This window comes from Pinus tabuliformis, chromosome 2_1 (assembly GCF_031772625.1).
Source record: "Pinus tabuliformis cultivar Carrire ecotype Pingquan chromosome 2_1, CPIR1, whole genome shotgun sequence".
Lineage (NCBI taxonomy): Eukaryota > Viridiplantae > Streptophyta > Pinopsida > Pinales > Pinaceae > Pinus > Pinus tabuliformis.
Window position 1 is genome coordinate 843,515,347 of NC_142299.1, and position 22,215 is coordinate 843,537,561.

The window sequence follows — 22,215 nt, forward strand, 5'->3', positions numbered from 1 at the left end:
GGGAGGTCAGGAGCGAGTTCACCATGGCCAAACATGTGGCTAGTTTCCAGCAGGCACTTCTACAGGAAGAAAACCAGAAGTTAAGGTTGCAGCTACAAGAACTCAAGGCAGGGGCAGAAACATCCTCCAAGGGCATCACAAATGAACAAGAAGGCAAGAAGGAGCTGACCACCAATCTTGAAGGGCCAAAGACACTTCTACAGGAAGAAGAACAGCAGATAAGAATTGAAGTGCAAGCCTTAAAGGAACAACTGCAACAAAAGGAAACACAATTGGCTTGCATGGCCAGTTGGGCCATGGAGGCCCTGCAGTGCAGACATCCTGCAAAGTCTTATGGGTTTTACTTAAAGGATCAGTGGCTATAGTTCCAGATAAACACACTAGCACAAAGAGGTATTGAGCAAATCCATAACCCACAGCAATTTGCTGAAATATGCAATACTAGATCAACAGAGGACAAAGCCAAGCTAGCAGAATTCTACATCCACAATCTGGTTTTTCCCAATGAAGTCTCTTGGGATCCCAATATCGCCTTGGGCGATCTGCAGTTGATGGCTTTTGCTTCATGGCTGAATCATGAGGATCAGAGAGCCACTGAAGAAAAATCGGTCATGGGCCGAGAAGTGAGTGAGCCACTGTACATTCGGGCAGAACCAGAGGATCCGGTTGCCCTCATCTCAGCCCGCCAATAGTTATCCAATGATCCCACAGCTTCCTCGAAATTTATGGACGAGCAAGCCCAAGCAATGGCCCACTTTGAAGACATGGATAGATTATTGGGAGAAACTGCTGCCCAGGCTTGTGCACGTAGGTGGCATGCCTTGGCACATAGTTTGAAGATCCGGGAATACCATACCCCGACCAGAATGAGGGAAGCATTGGCAAGAGTGGACCTTTACAAGAAATCCATGCAAAGACTTCAGGCTAGCTGGATTGGCCTTAAACTCAGCCCTCCATTGCTGCTAGGATTGGTTGAAGGAAGTACAGGAAAGGATGACCAGGCACAATGGGAAAAAGTGGAAAACACAGCAGGGTTTCATATCGACCAAGAAGACATCACCACAGAAGCTTGGGATGTAAGGGGAGCAGTGAAAGCCATGAAGGATGAGGATCTTGACTAAGTTGCTCAAGGATGAGCAAATGGTTCAGCTGTGGGGTGATGATGAGCCCCAATTTTGGTACAATTTGGGCTCATTTTGGCCTATTCTACTTGCTCAAACCATTCATTTTTTATTGCTTATGCATGCATTTCTTAGTTTATTCATGTTGTTTGTAGGAAGAAGGGTAGGCACTCTATCTACGTGACTAATGCATTATGATTCCAGGTTTTGGCATTAAAAGGGAGCAAAAGACAACGAAAAAGGAGACAAGGAGACAATGAGGTGGCACTGCTAGTTTTTAGGAGAGGATGTCCACGGTCTTAGGGACATTCCTCGTGATTCCCACCAAGAACTCCGAGCTCCAATCCATCTCCCCTCCGAGCCTAGAAGCAGCCAGTTGTTCTACAGGAACAACAGTTATAAACTGCTCTACAGGAACAGCAGTTATGACCGTCCTACAGGATCAGAAGTTAAACTCTAGTTGGACAGCCGAGCTCCTAAAATCAAGGACACTTGTTGGATCATCGTTTTTGTATAAGTATAGAGGCCTTAGCCTTGGATAGGTTGTTGAAACTCTCGTATTGCTATTGTAATTTTGGAGCATAGCTCAGTTTTTGTTCCTTTTTGTAAGCCAATTTGGCATGATATCAAATTATGAATAAAGAAGGCAGATTCTGATCTAGTTCTAAGTTTTCTTAAGGAGACTATAGCTCTCAGGTTAGGGCCCAACCTGAGAGCCATAGATCCCCTTTGTTGTAGTGTTGTTTCCATTTCATTTCAGCACTTTGAGCTTTTCATTTGCACATGCAATTCGAATTACAGGTTGTTAAGTTGGTCTTTTTCATGAGTTAGATAGGAGTTTCTTATGGTGAATTTGTTTCCACTTGCTTAGTGTAGCAGAGGATAGATATAATCGATCGGAGCTCCAACAAAAATATTGTCTCTGCTCTGTTATCTCCCAAAGTCTTTCACTCCTCACGTAGCTTCATCCTCTAGCCTTTTCGTTGACATAGCCCTCTATCTTCCAACCCACTCCCTACACTCACTCCCCATCCTATTCCTTCACTTCTACAGCCATCACTAGCCTCATTCCTACCTTACACATCTCCCCCTACCATTTCACCACTCCTCCATCACGCCAAACACTCACGGTAGGTCATCCTGTAGCTGTTTGTAGACATCCTGTAGAAAGGAGAGTATCCTGTAGGATCCCCTGCAGACTTCCTGTAGGAGGCCACTCACTCGGTTGCCGAGCTTCTGAATGTGAGGAAACTTTGTTGATGGATGCTAAGGATCCCTAGGGACCTCTCCTAGCCTCCCCAACCTGTCCCACGCTTTCCTTCCTTCTCCATCCCATCTGCACAACCAAACCCTAGTTAGCACAAGATCACAATCATTCCACACACTTAAAGGAAAAATACAAAAACATATCTTTCATGATGCAAGTAGTTTAGATCCATGCATTTGCACTTATTAGAGGTAACTGCAGCGTTGGTAGAAGTTTCATTCACATTCTTTGCATTATAGAGGTTAGACCAGTTAAATTAGGGTTTCCTAGGTTTACATGCTTTGATTTGCTTTCAGTCCATTTTGTCAAGTAGAGTAGTTTTCCTTTGAGAATAGCTTTCGTCCATCAATTAGCAAGCTTCTTCTGAGAGCCTATAGAAGTTGGCTTGAGCCCTAGCGGACTTGTGCTAGCTGACCAAGTGACAGCTGCGACAAGAGCTAGTACTTGTGCATATAGCACCGTCGCTTCCAAGTTTGTACAAACTACCGGGTTGATAAAAGGAGAGACAGGAAGCCCCAGGAGTTGTAGCATTATTGCTACAATACTGGAGCTCACCATAGGGTTATATGGAAGATATAAACATTTCTTCTGTATATTCGCAGTTTCCGTATATGTGCATATCTTCCGTATATGAACAATTTCTATATATGTGAAATTTCTGTATATGGAATTTGCGAATATACGGAGGATATACGATGTAGATACATGAACAAAGATATGTACAAATTTCATATACAAAAATTGCACATATACGAAAATTGTGCATATACGGAGGATATACGATGTAGAAACATGAACAAATATATGTACAAATTCCATATACAGAAATTACGCATATTCGAAGATTGTGCATATACGGAAGATATGTGCATATCTTTTGTATATGCATAATTTTTGTATATGCGCAATTTCCGTATATGAAATTTGCGCATATACGATTTAGATACATGAACGATGTGCATATACATAAGATATGCACATACAGGAAAGTTAGGGATATACAGAAGATATGCGCATATCTTCCGTATATGCACAGTTTCTGTATATGCGCATATCTTCCGTATATGCACAATTTTCGTAAATGCAAAATTTTTATATATGGAATTTGGCCATATAAGGTATAGATATATGAACGAAGATATGTACAAATTTCATATACCAAAATTGCGCATATTCGGAAATTGTGGATATACGGAAGATCTGCGCATATATGGAAATTGCGTATATACGGAAGATATGTACATATCTTCCATATATCACTAACTTTCATATATGTGCATATCTTCCGTATATGGACTTCATTCATGTATCTGCATCGTATATGCACAAATTCCATATACGGAAATTGTGCATATACGGAAGATATGCGCATATTCTCCGTATATGCGCAATTTCCGTATATGCACAATTTCTATATATCGAATTTGTACATATCTTCGTTCATGTATCTACATCGTATATGTGCAAATTCCATATATTGAAATTGTGCATATATGGAAATTGTGCATATACAGAAGATATGCACATATATGTAAACTATGCATATATGGAAGATATGTGCATATCTTCCGTATATCCCTAACTTTCCTATATGTACATATCCTCCATATATGCACGTCGTTCATGTATCTGCATCGTATATACGTAAATTGTGCATATACGGAAGATATGCGCATATCTTCCGTATATGCACAATTTCTGCATATACGCAATTTCTGTATATGGAAATTGTGTCTATACGATGCAAATACATGAACGATGTGCATATACGGAAGATATGCACATATAAGAAAGTTAGGGATATATGGAAGATTTGTACATATCTTCCGTATATGCGCAATTTCTATATATGGAATTTGTACATATCTTCGTTGATGTGTCTACATCGTACATGCGCAAATTCCATATGCAGAAATTTCGTATATACAGAAATTGTGCATATACGAAAGATATGTGCATATATGGAAATTGCGCATCTACGGATGATATGCGCATTTCTTCCGTATATCCCTAACTTCCCTATATGTGCATATCTTCCGTATATGCACGTCGTTAATGTATCTGCATCATATATGCGCAAATTCCATATACAGAAATTGCACATATACGAAAATTGTCCATATACATAAGATATATGCAATTCCATATACTAAAATTGCGCATATATAAAAATTATCCATATACGGAAGATATGCTTATATCTTCCATATATGCACAATTTTCGTATATGCGTAATTTCTGTATATTGAATATGTGCATATACGATGCAGATACATGAACGAAATTCAGATACGGAAGATATACACATACAGGAAAGTTAGGGATATACAGAAGATATGCGCATATCCTCCGTATATGCACAATTTCCGTATATGCGCATATCTTCCATATAAACACAATTTCCGTATATGCGCAATTTCTGTATATGAAATTTTTATATATCTTCGTTCATGTATCTACATCATATATGTGCAAATTCCATATACAGAAATTGCGCATATACGGAAATTGTGCATATACGGAAGATATGCGCATATACGGAAATTATCTTCTGTATATCCCTAACTTTTCTAGATGTTCATATCTTCCGTATATGCGCCTATCTTCCGTATATGCACAATTTCCATATATGCGCAATTTCTGTATATGGAATTTGTACATATCTTTGTTCATGTATCTACATCGTATATATGAAAATTACATATATAGAAATTGCACATATACGGAAGATATGCGCATATAGAGAAACTACGGATATCTTCGGTATATGCGCATATCTTCCGTATATGCACAATTTCCGTATATGCACAATTTCTGTATATGGAATTTGCGTATAAACGATGTAGATACATAAATGACGTGCATATATGGAAGCTATGAACATACAAGAAAGTTAGGGATATACGGAAGATACACGCATATCTTACATATATGCACAATTTCCGTATATGCGCATATCTTCCATATATGCACAATTTCCGTATATGCGCATAGAAGATATGCACATATAAGAAAGTTAGGGACCCTGCTACACAAAAAATGAGAAATACATGGAAAAATATGAATGCAATTACGTTTTATCATGTACTTCTCATTTTTCATGTAGCAGAGCATATTGGAAGTACGCAAAAAGGGTACTCCTTGGATGAGGAATTAAATTCTACATACAAAGAGTGCCCCCACTTGAAATTTGAGAAAAAATATATGGAAATAAGTTAAAAAAATAGTTTTTCTTTTTTCCTTCTAAAATTTGATGATGTAATGTAATTTTATTTTATTATTTCCACTATTATATTATAATATTTATTAGGAGACTCATTTTAGACCTGAAAATTTCTCTAATGTGAGGTGAAGTGACCCAACATAGTCATTTATTTGGAAACATGCACACAAGTCCAATGCAACATAAAAAAAATGGGTCATGTCATATGTAGAAGCCACTACTTACATCATCTCAAACTTCAAAATAACTCATATAATTCACGCTATTTTCCACCTTTAGGTATGGGAGGGTCATTATTAGTACATATTACATATGTCAATGCCCAAGAAGAGAAGTGGTTACCAAGAAAGGCCATTAAAGAGTAGGTGTAGTGATATATAGTATGGTTTGGCATGTGACTTCATAAGTTGCATTTCACAATCAAGCAAGGTTATTTAAGATATTCATTAACATGAGCACATTTGGAAATGGAGGAGCACATATGCTTTGATATACCCTTTCCTTGGCACTATTTCTTACGACCACTTTATTTGGCTTTTTTTCAAACTTCATTTCATTGAGTCCTTTTTTATCCATATGAGTTTCATTAGATTTCAAATAATTTCATTTAGTCCTTTTATAAGTGATGCATTTCCTCGCATAGGACTTAGGGTAATGGCCCATTATGAGGGGGCGATTACCTAAGCTTTGCCTTGGCTTTTTATTTTTTATTTTATTTTATTTTCATTTTACTTTGCATCTTTCTCTTCCTCCCCCCCTTTTTTTATTTAGTTAAATTGACCTTCACCTTATAATTCCTTCTCATGGGATTATGATGCCTGAACCTTTTTGTGACAGGTGACAACAACGATGAAAGCAACAATGGGAAATGGGAAATATGGAAAGTGTTAAGTATGGATTGTGATATGGGCATGCTACCCCTTTGAAATCCCCTTAATAGTATAACTCAGACAAATAATGACAACACTTATCTAGCAGATGTTGATCATCACCAAGGTAAAACAAGGTAAAAAGCACAAATTTAGAGCATCACGATCCATTATCTAACTCAAAGAATCATCAACACTTAATGACAAGTACATAAGGCATTAAAACTCAACATGAGGTGAGAAAATAATGTAATTCATGTATTTTATGCACCATATCCATCAAATGCGAGTGAACTAAGAAAATGCGGGAGGAATATTTGGTTAACAATTAGTGGAGAACCATAAATCTCATTCGTGAAAATATTATTTGAGATAAGAGTCACTTGAGAAAAATATTGTCTAGTTACCACTAGATTTCAAGGGATAACATATAGCTCCAAAATGGGGACACATGCTCATGGTAAAGTGCATGAGAACACCTACAATCTATGTAACTCCAAAACTTGCATTCTATATCAATAAACTAATCATGCTCTATCTCACCATAAAACCATTAGTAAAAAGAGGCAAGGTAATATGATCATAATGGTCTATGAAAAATGAAAGGCAATACAACAAAAATGTTAGATGTAAGTAATAGTTCATGAAATCAAACAATAATTGAAAATAGCTCTCAAACAGGCCATGTGTTCCACTCCCGTTTTGGCACTACCCGACTTCGCGAAATATTTTGTGATTGAATGTGATGCTTCAGGTATGGGTATTGGGGTTGTCTTAATGCAGGAAGGTCAACCCTTGGCCTTCACTAACCAACAAATAAGTGGGACAAATCTAGGAAAATCTACGTATGAGAAGGAGATGATGGTCATCTTACATGCAGTGGATAGCTGGCAACCATACTTATTCGGGTGGCATTTCCAAATCCGCACAGATAATCAAAGCCTTAAATATTTTTTGCAGCAATGCCTATCCTGGCCACAACAAAATAAGTGGATAGCCAAAATGTTGGGATATGATTATGAGATAATTTGCAAGAAAGGGCGCGAAAATGTCATAGCGGATGCTTTATCACACCAATTTGAGGAGGAAAGCACCTTGCTAGCAATCTCTCCTCCCATTCCATAGTGGATTGAAGAGGCTCGCAAGGAACGGTTTTCAAATCCTTTGCTCTCCCAACTCATTAATAAATTGTAGGCGGATCTAAATTCCACAACATCCTACTCTTGGCAGGATGAGATTCTTCTCTACAAGGACAAAGTAGTGATATCACCAACATCCACCCTTAAAAGTCACATTTTTCCAGAGTTGCACTCATCTCCCACTGCATGCCATTCAGGCTTTCAAAAGACTTATGCTCACACTCAACGTTCATTCTTTTGGACAAACATTAAAAATGACATTCTTACTTTTGTAGCTCAGTGTGATGTGTGTCAATGCCACAAAGGAGAAACAGTCAAATCCCCAGGCACATTACACCGTTTCCCATCCTTGCCTCAATCTAGACGAAGGTTTCTATGGATTTCATTACGGGTCTTCTGAAGTCAGGCAACAAGTTAGTCATCATGGTGGTTATGGACAGACTTTCTATGTATGCTCATTTTTGCACCCTAACCCACCCTTTTACACCAGCTTTGGTGGCTCAACCTTTCATGGACCAGATCTTCAAATTGCATGGCATGCCCACTTCCATTGTGTCTGATCATGACTCAATCTTCACCAGTAACTTTTGACAGGAACTCTTCGGGCTACAAGGTACTAAACTACAACTTAGTACTACTTCCTATCATACCCAAGCTAATGGTCAAATTGAAGGAGTCAACAAATTCGAGTTTTTTGTGCAGGTGAAATCGAATTTGCAAGTTCATACTTCACAGTCCACGATATTTTATTCTACGGGTTGCGACTTGAGTATGCCCTCGAGGGCAGCTCAAATTACATACCTTGGAAGGATAGGATGGGGGCATGTTGGAAGACAATGGCGTCAAGGAATTCATAGATCATGATATTCTAAAGCCTCCAACATCAGATGCTAAAGATCTGGCTGAATAGAGAAAGTGTGTGGCAAAAGTGAGAAGGATTATCTTAGATGGAGTTCGAGATCAAATTGTCTCGAATCTCCATGCTAGGGACACTCCATTTGCAATGTGGAATGAATTGACAGACCTAATTCAAAATAGCAGTGACCATAGGAAGTTGTAACTTATGGAAAAACTCAGAAATATCAATATGGAGAAGGGAAACTCAATTCCGAAGTACTTGACTAAGTTCACCCAATGTGGGGATGAGCTTGGAAGTGTCAGGATTACTGTTGCTGAAGACGATCTGGTAAGCCTAGCACTTCTAGGACTTCCTAAGAGCTGGCGTAGTTACCAGGTCTCTGTTAATGGGAGGGAGAAGGTACTAGAATGGGAGCCATTATGGCTTGACTTGGTATAGGAAGAGATTCGGTGAAACACCAAAGAGAGATTCTCATCAAAGCATGAAGATGAGGAGAATTGTGCCCTAGCGGGTAAGGCAAAGAAAGCAAATGGGAATTCATCATATTCTAGATCAAATTATTGTCAATGTGGTAAGAAGAAGGACATTTTGAAAGTCAAATGCTTTCGTTGTCATGAGCTGGGACATTTTGCCACAAAGTTTCTACTCAAGAAGGTCAGTAAGAATCCCTCAAGAGGAGCGGCAGGATGAGGCTCTTACTTCACAATTCGAACTGGACTTTATCCTCATCGCTTGACATATGGTGTCATAGTGTGTGGTACCTAGAAAATGGAGCATTTTTCCACATTACCAGTAACAAAGAGCTCTTCAATAACTTGGAGGAGAAGGATCTTCAGATGCATATCAAGATGGGTGATGATGGGAGGTATAGTGCTATCGAGATCGGTACAGTTACCTTTCAGAGGGAGTGAGGTTCTCCCCTCACTTTCTAAGATGTTATGTATGTTCCTAGTTTGAAGAAGAACTTGGTATCTATTGCCATGTTCGAAGATAGAGGCTATGATTTGATATTTAGTAAGGGAAAGGAATTCCTTCATCACATAGCCATAGGACGGGTGAATGGGATAGGGGTTCGAGTGAATAACCTCTACAAGTTGGATGTAGAATATTGTGTTTCCTTAAGCATGAAAGCAAAGAAGGTGTAGAGCCCAGACATCAGTGAGTTGTGCCATAGTAGGTTGGGTCACTTACACCATGACGCTTTGAAGATCATGTAGAAAATATGTACCAGTCTTCCCAAGGGTACAATAGAGTAGGTAGACACATGCAAAGGGTGTACATTGGGAAAATACACCAAATATTCCTTTCATTGCAACAAAAATTGACTACAGGAGATCCTCAATTGAATTCACTCTGATGTGTTTGGACCATTCTCGAAAGTATCTACGACTAAGCACATGTATTATGCTATATTTGTTAACGAATTTTCTCGTGATCGTTGGATCTTCTTCATGTAGAAGAAAGATAAAACTTTTGCAAATTTTTGTGAATTTAAAGCACTGGTCGAGAAAAATATTGGCAAGAAAGTTAAAGCTCTCAGGAGTGATAACGGTGGAGAGTATGTGTCGAATGAGTTCAAAAAATTCTATGTATTAGAAGGCATTCAATGGGATTTGATAGCACCTCATAACCCACAATAGAATGGTGTGGCTGAAAGGAAGAACAGGGTGATTGTGGGAGTAGTGTGGATGACGTTGCATGATCAGGGCCTACCATTACACTTGTGGGTTGAAGCATGCAACACAATTGTTTATTTGCATAATAGAATCCCTCATAAAACTCTTAGGATGAGTACACCAGAAGAGGCTTTTTTAGGAAAGAAACCAGATGTGGCACACTTCAAGATTTTTTGTTCATCAATCTACTTCCATGTAAACAAAGATGCATGGAAAAATCTTCAGCAAACAACAAATTTGGGCATATATTTGGGGTACACTTATACACCTCACAATTATTGGGTGTAATTTCCAACCAGCAAGATGACAGTGGTTCATAGCGATGTAAAATTTGATGAAGATAAGGCCATGAGTTGTTACCTTGAGAGGGAGCTTCAACTACATGTGGTTGAGGATCTTTTAACTCCTAAGGAGGAAGCTCAGGATGATGTGGAGAAACCACATGCAGAGGAGAAGGAAATGGAGACACCCACTCTTGCAAAGTCTTCCAAAGATGGGAGAAAGCACACCAGAGAGGTTGATAGGTTATTGCATGATGCTAGAGAGAATGTGGTAACACCCACATCAAAGCGCATATAGAGGAGGTAAACTGAGAGGTACAATGGCTAGATGGTTGTGCTGAGCGAATGTGTACAAATTGAGCCATCCTCTTTTGAGGAGATAATGCATCAACTAGTTTGGGTTGATGCCATGGTTGAGGAGTATGACTCCATTGTCAAGAAAAATGTTTGCAATGTGGTCCAAAGACCAGAAGATAAGTTAATGGTGAGTTCCGGATGGGTTTACAAGGTAAAGAAAGTAGCGGATGGTAGTGTGGAGAAACACAAAAGGCTAGGTTTTTGGCCAGAGGGTTTTCTCAGGTGGAGGGGATTGATTACTATGAGACTTTTTCTCATGTAGCAAGGTACTCATCAATTAGATCCATTCTAGCACTATCAACGTAGATGGGATGGAAGATACATCAAATGGATATAAAGACAATATTCCTTAATTACATGATTGAGGAAGAGGTGTATATTGAGCAGCCTAAAGGATTTGAGACCTTCAACAGAAACAAGCACCTCATGCTTGGTGCATTAGGATAGATAGATACTTCACCAGGTTGGGCTTCACCAAAAGTGAAGCAGATGTGAACCTTTACCATATTGTGGTTGAAGGTAAATTGTTGATTATTAGTTTATATGTTGACGATTTGATTCTGACAGGTGATTATAAGCTTATCAAGTCTTGCAAAGTGGATCTTGCAAGAGAATTTGAAATGAAGGACTTGGGGCTCATGAACTACCCAACCTCATTGACTGAACCCCTCATAGATTTTTACTATCGTCTTAAACATACCTCCATTCTCTTATCCTTTGGGTAATTTTACCTTATGACCGAGCTCCTGTAACAACCCCTGGTTGATTTCCTATGCAAATAAATAAAACTAATAACCAAGGTCCATGTATGTGAAATTTTAGTATATATAACTTTACGCAATAGTTCAAGTGTTCGAGAAGTGGAAAAATTATGTATTTCCAAAGGATTTGTTTTGTACTCTAACTGCTAATGTTTGAATTTTATTAACACCCAGGAGAAATTGAATCAAAACTACATGAAGTGGGTTGAGTTTTGAAATCTATGAATTTGTATTGATCATAGAGGAAAAAAACCACTAGATTTGACAATGCATTAAGTCAAAGCACAACGTTGATGACCAAAATGTCGAGAGAGGAAATTGCGTTTAAAATTTTTAATAGTTGTATGAAGGGGATGTGGATTTTAGTAAATAATTGAAGGCTTGTAAACAACCATGTAATGAAGAAATGAAAATGCATTCCAAGAGGGTCTATTTCTTTTATCAATAATTACTCTATGAGGATCAATGAAGGAAAAACGCATCAAAGAATTGCATAGCAGCATCGTAGGAGATCAATTTGTAGAGAGAAAGTATTTGATATGGAAATTTTACTATTGCCCCAAAGTTTCCATTAATGTGAAGAAATGGGTGGATGGTTGTTGAATTCGTGAACATGCAAAGGAGGAAGCCAAAACAATGAATTGTATATGCAATTTTCATTACTAAATAGACCATGGGAGGAATTTAGTATATATTATAATTTTGTATTTCCAAGAATGAAAAGATATATTGACTTTGTGTTTATGGTTGTTATTTGATTTTCAAAGATGGTGCATTTCATCCCATGGAAGACCAATGATCACACAAAAATTATCTATATTTTTTTTAGGGAAGTCTTTTCTCCATTTGGTTTTTATGTGTGGCATTACATGAATTCCATTGGAATGGTATTTTACACAATCCTTGTCATTCCTAGTATAGATATCAATGTTTTATGTTTTCAACTTCCCTTTCTTCCTAGTTTAATGCTTTCTCCTTCTATTATGGCTTATATATATCTATATATATATATATATATATATATATATATATATATATATATATATATATATACATACATATACATACATATACATACATATATATATGAAGGGAACCCCTATAAGGAGAAAATGATTGGAGGTCATTTTCTTACCCTAAAATTTACGAGTTAGCAATTTCAAAATTAATGGTTTCCTCGTGAGTACCATAGAAATAAATATTTCAAAATAAGTAAAAACATTTAAATTGAAAATTAAAGTTAAGCAATATGAAGGAGGAATATAATTCATTTCATGCTCAACATAGAGATGATACATAGTACTTATAAAACTATAAATAATTACGATATCAACAATAATATAAAGTTAAAATATATACATACTAATACATTTACTCAAAATACGTGCCATAATTTACTCAAAATACATGGCATCAATCATTTAAGAGATAATAATACAATAAATATATGTATTAAATGTGAAGTGTAATAATAATAATAAAATTTCATAGTGAGTATTAAACCATGGACATCTATATATAATATTTATAACCAATAATAATGTTAACCAAATATAAATACAAATGGCAATAAAAAAATCTTAGAATGGAGAGAGATAAATTTAATATGTACACTGATTAAAAAAATGATTATGTTGAAGTCCATAGGGCCTTGGATAGATGGTGATCACGTGCTCTATTAAGGAACTCCTCAATGTGAAGTCACTGGTTCAATTCCCTACCTAAAATGGGGTATATTGTACATGATGAAGACGTAGTCCTGCCAAGCTTACAAAAAAATGATTATGTTCAAAATGATCAAATTTACATATAAAAAAAATATTATATATTTAATATTTACTTAGAAATATTATAAAAAATTAAATATAATTATATAATAATAATCAAAATTACATTTTTACATAGTAATATTTACATAATTGTGATTTTTGAGTTCTCTCAAATTAAGTGAGATTACAACCAATCTAAATCCATTTTTAATTATAAAAAAATGTATAATTCAAAACATTCAATCCCTCTTCATGCTTAATAAAATTATATTTAATATGGATTTATATTAGGAGTTTCATGTTCCATACATAAACTCAACATGAAACTTAGAGTTTCATATTTCCCAAATGCTCTTATAATTAGAGAACTCATTCTACATCCCACTATAGAATAATTTGTAACATTGTCATCGTCTCCTTCTTAATGCTTACTTATATCAATAAAAAAATTACAAGTAAATAAATAATATTCTCAATTGTCTTTGATAAATGAAATAATAATTGGAAACATGTGTGGTTGCACTCAAGGATATATATTAATGATCTAGTAGCTCATCCACACATAAATAGATCAAAGTCCATGCTCACATCATTCTTTCAAAAAAGTAGAATCCCCTAATTGAATTTAGAGGGTTCCATTCTATAAATACACACACACATCCACCAACATAGATCCATCTTAACCTATAATGAAGCTAATCCATAAATGTAATCATTTCCTCAAATTATTACATTGTTAAAAAGGCTTGCATCTCAAAGGATTTGATCCTCTTGTTAAGATGGATCTAGGGAAATGTTATCCAAATTTCTCCTCCTTTTATTTGTGTGTAGCTTATATGTTTAACTTCACCCTTCTTTATTCATGCATTCAACCTATGAGTTGGAGGGCCCTCTAAATAACTCTACATAAAGAATGAAAAAATATTTGAAGTAATAAACAACTATAGTTAGTTGGTTATTAATTTATCTCATGTATTTTTATATTATCTACATATCAAATTTGATTCCTCCTTCAAGATAACCATCATTCTGCCCAACCACTCAAGTTAATATTTCTTCCCAACCACGCAAGTTAATATTGAATAGGCATACTTATATGCATACAACTATATATATTTGTTTTTAATTGTAAATTAACGTTGACATTGTAATATTTTATTTAATCAATTTAAATGTTGTTTGTCATTTATACTTAGAGCCCAACAGGATTACAAATCTCCCTCATGTCGACTTATGAAAAGTGGCTCTGGCTCTACTCTAGAGACTAAGATATTTGATTTTGTTTCTTGCTTATTAAATCAATAGTTAAGATGAATCTATTCAAATGGGTTTATCTCTAACTTGGATGAGTTTTATGTTTCCCAAAATGGGTCTGACTCTCTATGATGCAGAGAGAGACTCATTTTATAACCCATTACAAAAGATATTGTAATATCTATCTCCTATGTAATGTTCACTTGCATGAAGAAAAATAAAAATATTTCCTCTCATAATTGATAATTTAAAAAATAACAATAACATCTTATCAACCTAATATATAAGAGATTGTAACATCCATCTCCTATGTAATTCTCACATGCATTAAGAAAAATAAAAATAAAAATATTTGCACTTCTTCTTTGATAAGGTAAAAGTAAAGCTTCTCATGCATATTGAATGATGGAATTTTAAATTTATAAATTTTCTCCCAAGATTTTATCTTATTTTAATACAATCCAAATACTCACTCATAATTTTGAAAAAATCAGTAGATAAAGGGGGAACATTGCCTCCACCAAAAAAAAAATAGATCCACTTAAAGGATAAGTTTGTCCACTTAGCTAACTAGTGAGAAGTGGAAATGCTTTTCTAAATGGATAATATTTTTGTTTAAAGCCATAATTTCGTTTAATAGATGTGAACTTTGTACTTAACGATTTTGACTACTTATTAACTCACTCCAAAGGGTGAATTAACTAGTGAGAAGTGGAAATTCTTTTCTAAATGAATAAGAATTTTGTTTAAATAATATTTTTGTTTAAAGTCATAATTTCATTTAATAGATGTAAACTTCGTACTTAACTATTTTGACTACTTCTTAACTCACTCCAAAGAGTGAATTAACTAGTGAGAACTAGAAATTCTTTTCTAAATGGATAAGAATTTTGTTTAAAGTTATATTTTCTTTTAATATATCAAAAATTTGTATTTTAGTAATTTGACAATTTATTATCTTCCTCCATGAATGACTTGAATGAGAAGTGGAAATTCTTTTCTAAATAAGTAAAAATTTTGTTTAAAATTATAATTTCATTTAATAGAATAAAACTTTGTACTTGGCCATTTATTAAGTCACTCAAGTGAGTGAATTAGCCTTATTTTCTAAATAAATAAAAATTTTGTTTAAAATTATAATTTTATTTAATAAACAAAAACTTTATATTTTAATCTATTCATTTGACTTTAGAAAACATATCTCTATATATATTACTTTTGAAAAATTTAACCCATTTTAAAATAACTATAAAAAGTTGAGGTTATCCATAGATCCAATCCACTGTTAAAAAAATAAAAAACTTTGCAGTTATGTCAAAATCAGGTGAGGACCAAAACACGCCAGCAACCTGTAGAACCATTGCAAAATTGGAGATTTTGAGGCTTAGTTTTGAAGGTAGATTTTAGCATTTAATAGGTTTTTAACACAATCACTTGTTATGTCATTATTTAGTTTTGAATATATAGATCAAATTTAGATTTTAATATTTAATAGATTCTAAACAGAATTGATTGTTATGTAATTAGTTAGTAGTGATTTGTTTAAAGATGTTTTGGAGTTTATGATTGGAATCAGGAAAAAAAATCAGTTAAGAATAGATCTTTGTTGCTTAACATTGGTTTTGAAGGCATAATTTTTGAGATAATTCAATAATTGTATTGAGATTTTACATCATAGTTAGTGACACAGTTAGGAGTTCTTAAGTCAAAGAATTACATAAAAAAAGGTCAGGAGTTGTAAGTTAAAGGGTTACATAAAAAAAGAGGTTTAGATTAATCGATTAAATTTTTGTATTCATAAGCACCTATAAGTATATAATCATGATGGAAATAAGTCAAAGAGTTACATAAAAAAATTTAGTTCAATTGATTAAGTTCAATTGCAATTGATTGAGTTCCTATCCCTAAAACACACAACTCTAATGGAAAATCGTGTGCCCTAATGGAAAATCAGTGTAAATTCTCGCATCAATGTCCTTGAAATCTAAAAAATATTGGTTAAGAATATAAATTTTTGTTATTTAAAACTGGTTTTGAATGTATTAGAAACAAAATTCTCTTTGTGTAGGTTATGAAATATTTACAATTTAAATTTGTAGTTCCTCTCAAATTTATAATTCCAACAAAAAGTTGTTGATTATGAAATATTCACAACTCAAATTTGTAATTCCACTCAAATTTGTAATTCCAACAAAAATTTGTAAAACCTTCCTTTAGAGACTTTTTTTTAGAGAATTTTCCAAACTGAAATTTGTAATTCCAACCCAAACTTGTTAATCCAAAAATATGCTTGCAATAGATTTAAGAAAATACCAAATGACGAATCACAGATTCTTTAGAAAACCATTTCATATAGATTCCATAGCAAACCATTTCATTACTTAAGGGTCAAAACGTTAAAAGACCCCTTTATATCTTAGGAAAGTTAATAAATTGAGTTAAAACCTGAAGTTTATGTTTAAGAAGCAAGAATATCCAGTGTTGGAGATTTATCTATGCCCGGATGTCGATTGGGAAACACTATTTCAACTAAGGTGTTAAACGAAAATCAAATTTAAAACATTTTGACAACACGATTTTTTATAAGCAAGAATGTTGATTTCATAATAAGAATGATACACCCCTTCATATACATACAAAACGGAACGAAATCGAGCCCTACAGGCACTCTAGAAAGTTCACAAGAGATGATTCTAAACCATAATACTACTAGGTACTACTGATCTTCTATGAACTAAAGTAGTAACCTATCGGGAATTCGCAATCACCATACTCTGCAACAACAAGATAAAAAACACATCATAAAATTAATCATCAAAAGACCTTCAATAATGGTAGCACATATGTAGACAAAAAGTAAGCTAATCCTGGGATAATATATGAACTTACTTGGACACTGGGTAACGACATAGGCAGCGCCGTGGAAGTTGCATGTTCCAGTATTGCGGCTGTTCTTTTGATAATAACTATTAAAAGAATATGAAGCATGGGCTTCCAGCGTGTTAGGGTTGTAGTATGACGTCTGAGGCTGAATCTGCTTGCAATCTACAGCCCCTTCTCCACATGCATAGTCTAATGCCGCCTGGAGCTTACTAGTATTGATCTTGGAATTTGCAACGCACCACGTCTCGGATGCTCCCTCTAGGGTTTTCCTGCTACTGCGATGATGTTGCACAAAGGTGGGCAGGGTGGAAGAGGAATTTCTTCCAGAGGTCGGCGCCTGGTTGTTCATGGCTACAGGTGTTAGAGTAATATTGTAGACGTGCTCCTTGGTTGGGTAGAACAAGCCATAGTTGCAATTCGATGTGGGACCGAACTTCTAGTTTTCATTAAAGAGAGAAAAAATGAAGGTGTCAGGAGAGGCCTGGGGCCTGAGCAGAATTCCAGAGTTGGAGAGGACATTCTTGACAAGGTTCCCATTGTAGGCCGCAACGTTGTCAAGGTTAGCACCGGTTTCACCCTCGTTGCCCTTAGATGGCCACCCAATCTCAGACATGACAATGTCGAGGTTCTTATACCCAAGGGACGACATTGCAAAGAACACTACGTCGAGCTGTGCATCAAAGAGGTTCGTGTACAGGAGCTCGGTGTTGCTGTCCCATACTCTGGCACTGGGGTGAAAGAGTTCGTACTCTAGAGAAATATCGTTGGCATCGCCCTAGTAGGCAAAGAAAGGGTAGACATTGACCATGAGAGAGGACCCCATTTGGCTTAGAAAATCGAGCATTGGCTTTATCGTGGTCTCCACAGGGTCACTCTTGAAAAGTCCGGTTGATGGTAGGAAAGAGTTCTAGAGCACACTGGTGGCAACAGGGCTTGACACTTTGATAATTCCGTCGAGGTTGTATTTTATGAGAGCCATGTGAATATTCTTCATGATAGGGACAATGTAGGAGGTGAAATCATTAGAATTGGCCAAGACTTCATTTCCGACAGCTATGGCCATGATCTGGGTGCCCAGAATGTAGGCAACCACATTTTTTTGGACCCCATGCATAGGCTCACAAAAGACGATGAGCAACGTTGGAGAGTTTCTCATTGGGAAGGGCAATGGTGATTTTAATTTTGGTACCACTGAATGCATGTAGAGCTATAGGGTTTGCGTCGTAGAGCTTCAACTTGTGGTATGGCTTGGCTCTTGATCAGTGGCACTATCTTGGAAGCCGGGGGAAGATTGTCTTCTTTCTGACCATAGTTAATACTCACAGTGCCAACCCCTGCAAAACAAAACAAAACAAAAAATGAAATTTACTCGGTCAATCACAAAAATCAAAGCTCAAAAAGAAATTCTGACGAACCAGACAAGAAAATGCATTTTCTCAGTTGCAGAAGCAACCATAATCAAAGAAATTAAAGCTAAAACTGTTGCACAGGCAACGATAGTCCAAGAAATTATAGCAAAAACCCCGGACGAACAAGACAAGAAAATGCATTTTATTAGCTGCAGTAGCAACGATAATCATAGAAATTAAAGTTAAAACCCTCGATGAACCAAACTATAAAATGCATTTTCTTTGTCTAGTTATCAGCTGCAGAGGCACTATAGTACAAGAAATTAAAGCTAAAACCCCTGACAAACCAAACAATAAATGCATTTTCATGTCTAGTTCTCATCTACAGAGGCAACAATAATCGAACAAATTAAAGCTTAAACAGCTGATGAACCAAACAATAAAATGCATTTTCTTGTCTGGTTTGTAGCTGCAAAGGCAACTATAATTGAAAAAATTAAAGCTTAACCATGGACGAACCAAACTATAAAATGCATTTTCTTATCTGGTCCACGGCTGCAGAGACAACGATAATCGAAGAAATTAAAGCTAAAGCCCTTACAAAACAAATGCTAAAATGAGTTTTCTCACCAGCGGAGGCAACGATAGCCAGAACCACCGCAATCGTGACCAGCACCGAACTCGTCTCGGAAGCTCATGTTGAGCAAAGAAACTATAACCAACCAAAGCTTCTTTCAAGTTCAATAAAATATGGCAGCGTGGGTTTTGAAATTCAAAATTCCAATCTGGAGCACATTATACAATTCAAAATTTGGTGAAACCACTGGTTTAGAGATGAAACTTGAATATTGAGTGCCTTTACAAGGTCAAACTTGAATATTGAGCACGTTTTTGAATTCATATAACATGACATTAATGGTTACAATATTGATACATATTCCACCTGATACACCATTTTTTATGTATCAAAAATAGAGCTCATGTATTTTATTTCGTATGATAACATTCCATGGCAATTAATATCAGATGGTATGTGAAATGGATAGCATATGATACACGACATGCCATGATACACATGCCACTCATTTCAATGGGCATCGATACAAACAACGAGATGGGTGACCGCATCATGCATATGTCCATCACTATTAACCAGAAAGTGTTGCCTGAAAATTAAATAGATGTCAGAGTGTTCATGCCCTGTGGTATGTAGGGGGTGTATTAATGGAGCTATAGAGGTGGAAATAGCTCTTGCCTCAAAACTTCTAATACCGTTCAAAACCTAATGACATCTGCTATGACGCCATAGAATCTATATGAGGAAAGAGCTATTTCCACCTCTATAGCTCCATTAATACACCCCTTACGGACCACAGGGCACGGACACTCTAACATCTATTTAATTTCTAGGCAACACTTTCTGGTTAATAGTGATGGACATATGCATGATGCGGTCATCCATCTCATTGTTTGTATTGATGCCCATTGAAACATGCGGCATGTGTATCATGGCATGTCGTGTATTGTATGCTGTCCATTCCCCATACCATCTGATATTAATTTCCAAGGAAAGTTATCATACGAAATAAAATACATGAGCTCGATCGCTGATAAATACAAAATGGTGTATTAGGTGGAATATGTATCAATATTGTAACCATTAATGTCGTGTTATATGAATTTGAAAACGCGCTCAATATTCAAGTTTGAACTTGTAAACATGCTTAATATTTAAGTTTCATCTCTAAGCCTGTGGTTTCACCAAAATTTGAATTGTATAATGGCGCTCCAGATTGGAATTTTGAATTTCAAAACCCGCATTGCCATATTTTGTTGCCCTAATCAATTGGGCTAAGTTCCACTTTTGTTTGTTTGAAGGGAGATGGATCTCTGATCACCATGGCAATAGACACCATACAGATGGAGAGAGTGGGAATGAAGATAATATTGGAAGAGGCGGCGGTGAAGACGAGGCATTGTCAGCAACTATGAAGGAAATACATTTTAGAGGCACGAGGAAAACGCCATGGGGGAGATTTGTAGCCCAGATCGGAGACCCCTCGAAGAAAAGAAGAGTCTAGCTCGCCACTTTTGACACCACTGAGGAGGCTGCCTGAGCCTATGATAATGCTGCTAGATACATCAGTCATTCAGATATATTATTAGACCACTCACCAATATTAACAGAACTCTCGATTGGTGAAATTCTCTAAACAGACGGGGCTTGGATTTGAAAGAATCGGTGTTTCATAATATGGGGAGGTTTAATGGCTACAATACCATATCATTACACTTTGTTTTCTTAATCTGCTTGCTATTCATTAGTTATCCTTTGGGAATTTTATAGTTATGAGTTGGCGATTGCAAGAACGATACTGGTTATGCTCATGGAGGTAGGTTTGAGAGCAATTTGTATAGAGTTATGTATGATCTAGCTAACAATGCAACAAATACGAGGTTTAACACCTTTTAGCATGGACAAAACGCAGAAGACGAGGTGTATGGTCTCGTCCAGTGTAGAGATGACGCATCGCTAGAAGAATGCTCTAGCTGTGCACAGGAAGTGAGCATCGTACTTCATCAACTTTGCGAGAACGACATAAGTGGCCTAGTGTGGTTCAATGCGTGTTTCTTGCACTATGATAATTTCAGTTTCTTTTCAGTCTTCGATGCCCATGTCGTTTCTATTCTCCAAAATCCCCAGAGAGCGAAGGACAATCCAACTATTTTTCAGAATGAGGTCATGAATCTACTTCGTCCTCTGACTAGTCAAAATTCTGATCTCGCAAGCAAGAGATTAGCTGCAGAATTCGCTACCTCCTCTTTCTCTGAAACGCACAGGGTTTTCGGTTCGGTGGAATGATAGAGAGATTTGCCCATAGAACAGTGCAAATAGTGTTTGTTAATAGCACTCAAAAATTAGTATCCTTTTATGGAAAAAGAAGGGGGCAAAACATTGTTAGGAAGTTGCAAAATTCAGTTTGAGACATACCCCTTCTCCACGTTATTTCCCAGCAATGCTACAGCGCATCAGAGTAATGTTTAATTATATGTATTTTTCTTTATTATCGAAGTTCTAATTTTCTGGGTTTGAGAACAACTTGAGTGCCCTGATTTCTCAGAAACATAAATGATCGTTTACGCTACAGGAAATTCTCCGAGAAACGTGGTCATTCTATGTGGGTCTATTGTAGGCGTTTATTTTATATGTTAATGGTTTCCTAAAATCTCTAGATATTCAATTTACATTAAAATGTTGGGTATGAGTTAAAAAAAATCTGGTTTCAAGAGAAATAAAGTTCGACTTTTACTTCTAATTACTTAAAATTATTATTCATAAAAAAAAAATTCACAAATTTATTTCATATTATAAATATTTTAAAATTATTATTTATAAACAACAACTC

General features: G+C 36.0%; 1 protein-coding gene and 1 pseudogene across 1 annotated transcript; one reads left to right on the plus strand and one right to left on the minus strand.

Annotated features, from left to right (window-relative positions):
• Positions 1-17,303: 17,303 nt before the first annotated feature.
• On the minus strand, positions 17,304-19,951 carry LOC149203286 (glucan endo-1,3-beta-glucosidase 12-like; annotated as a pseudogene).
• Positions 19,952-20,707: 756 nt separating this feature from the next.
• On the plus strand, positions 20,708-21,671 carry LOC149203287 (cysteine-rich repeat secretory protein 38-like). The gene is made up of 3 exons (XM_089401819.1): positions 20,708-20,781; positions 21,026-21,050; positions 21,282-21,671. Exons 1-3 carry the CDS (start codon positions 20,708-20,710, stop codon positions 21,669-21,671), a joined length of 489 nt encoding a protein of 162 aa, XP_089257945.1.
• The last annotated feature ends 544 nt before the right edge of the window (positions 21,672-22,215 follow it).

What these genes read in the sequence shown, in the direction of transcription:
- LOC149203287 (XM_089401819.1), top strand. Translation starts at nt 20,708, where the DNA reads ATGGCAATAGACACCATACAGATGGAGAGAGTGGGAATGAAGATAATA. An exon ending in GAGGCGGCGGTGAAGACGAG is followed by an intron (nt 20,782 to 21,025) that starts GCATTGTCAGCA and finishes TTCTCTAAACAG; the next exon opens with ACGGGGCTTGGATTTGAAAG. An exon ending in GCTTGGATTTGAAAGAATCG is followed by an intron (nt 21,051 to 21,281) that starts GTGTTTCATAAT and finishes AACACCTTTTAG; the next exon opens with CATGGACAAAACGCAGAAGA.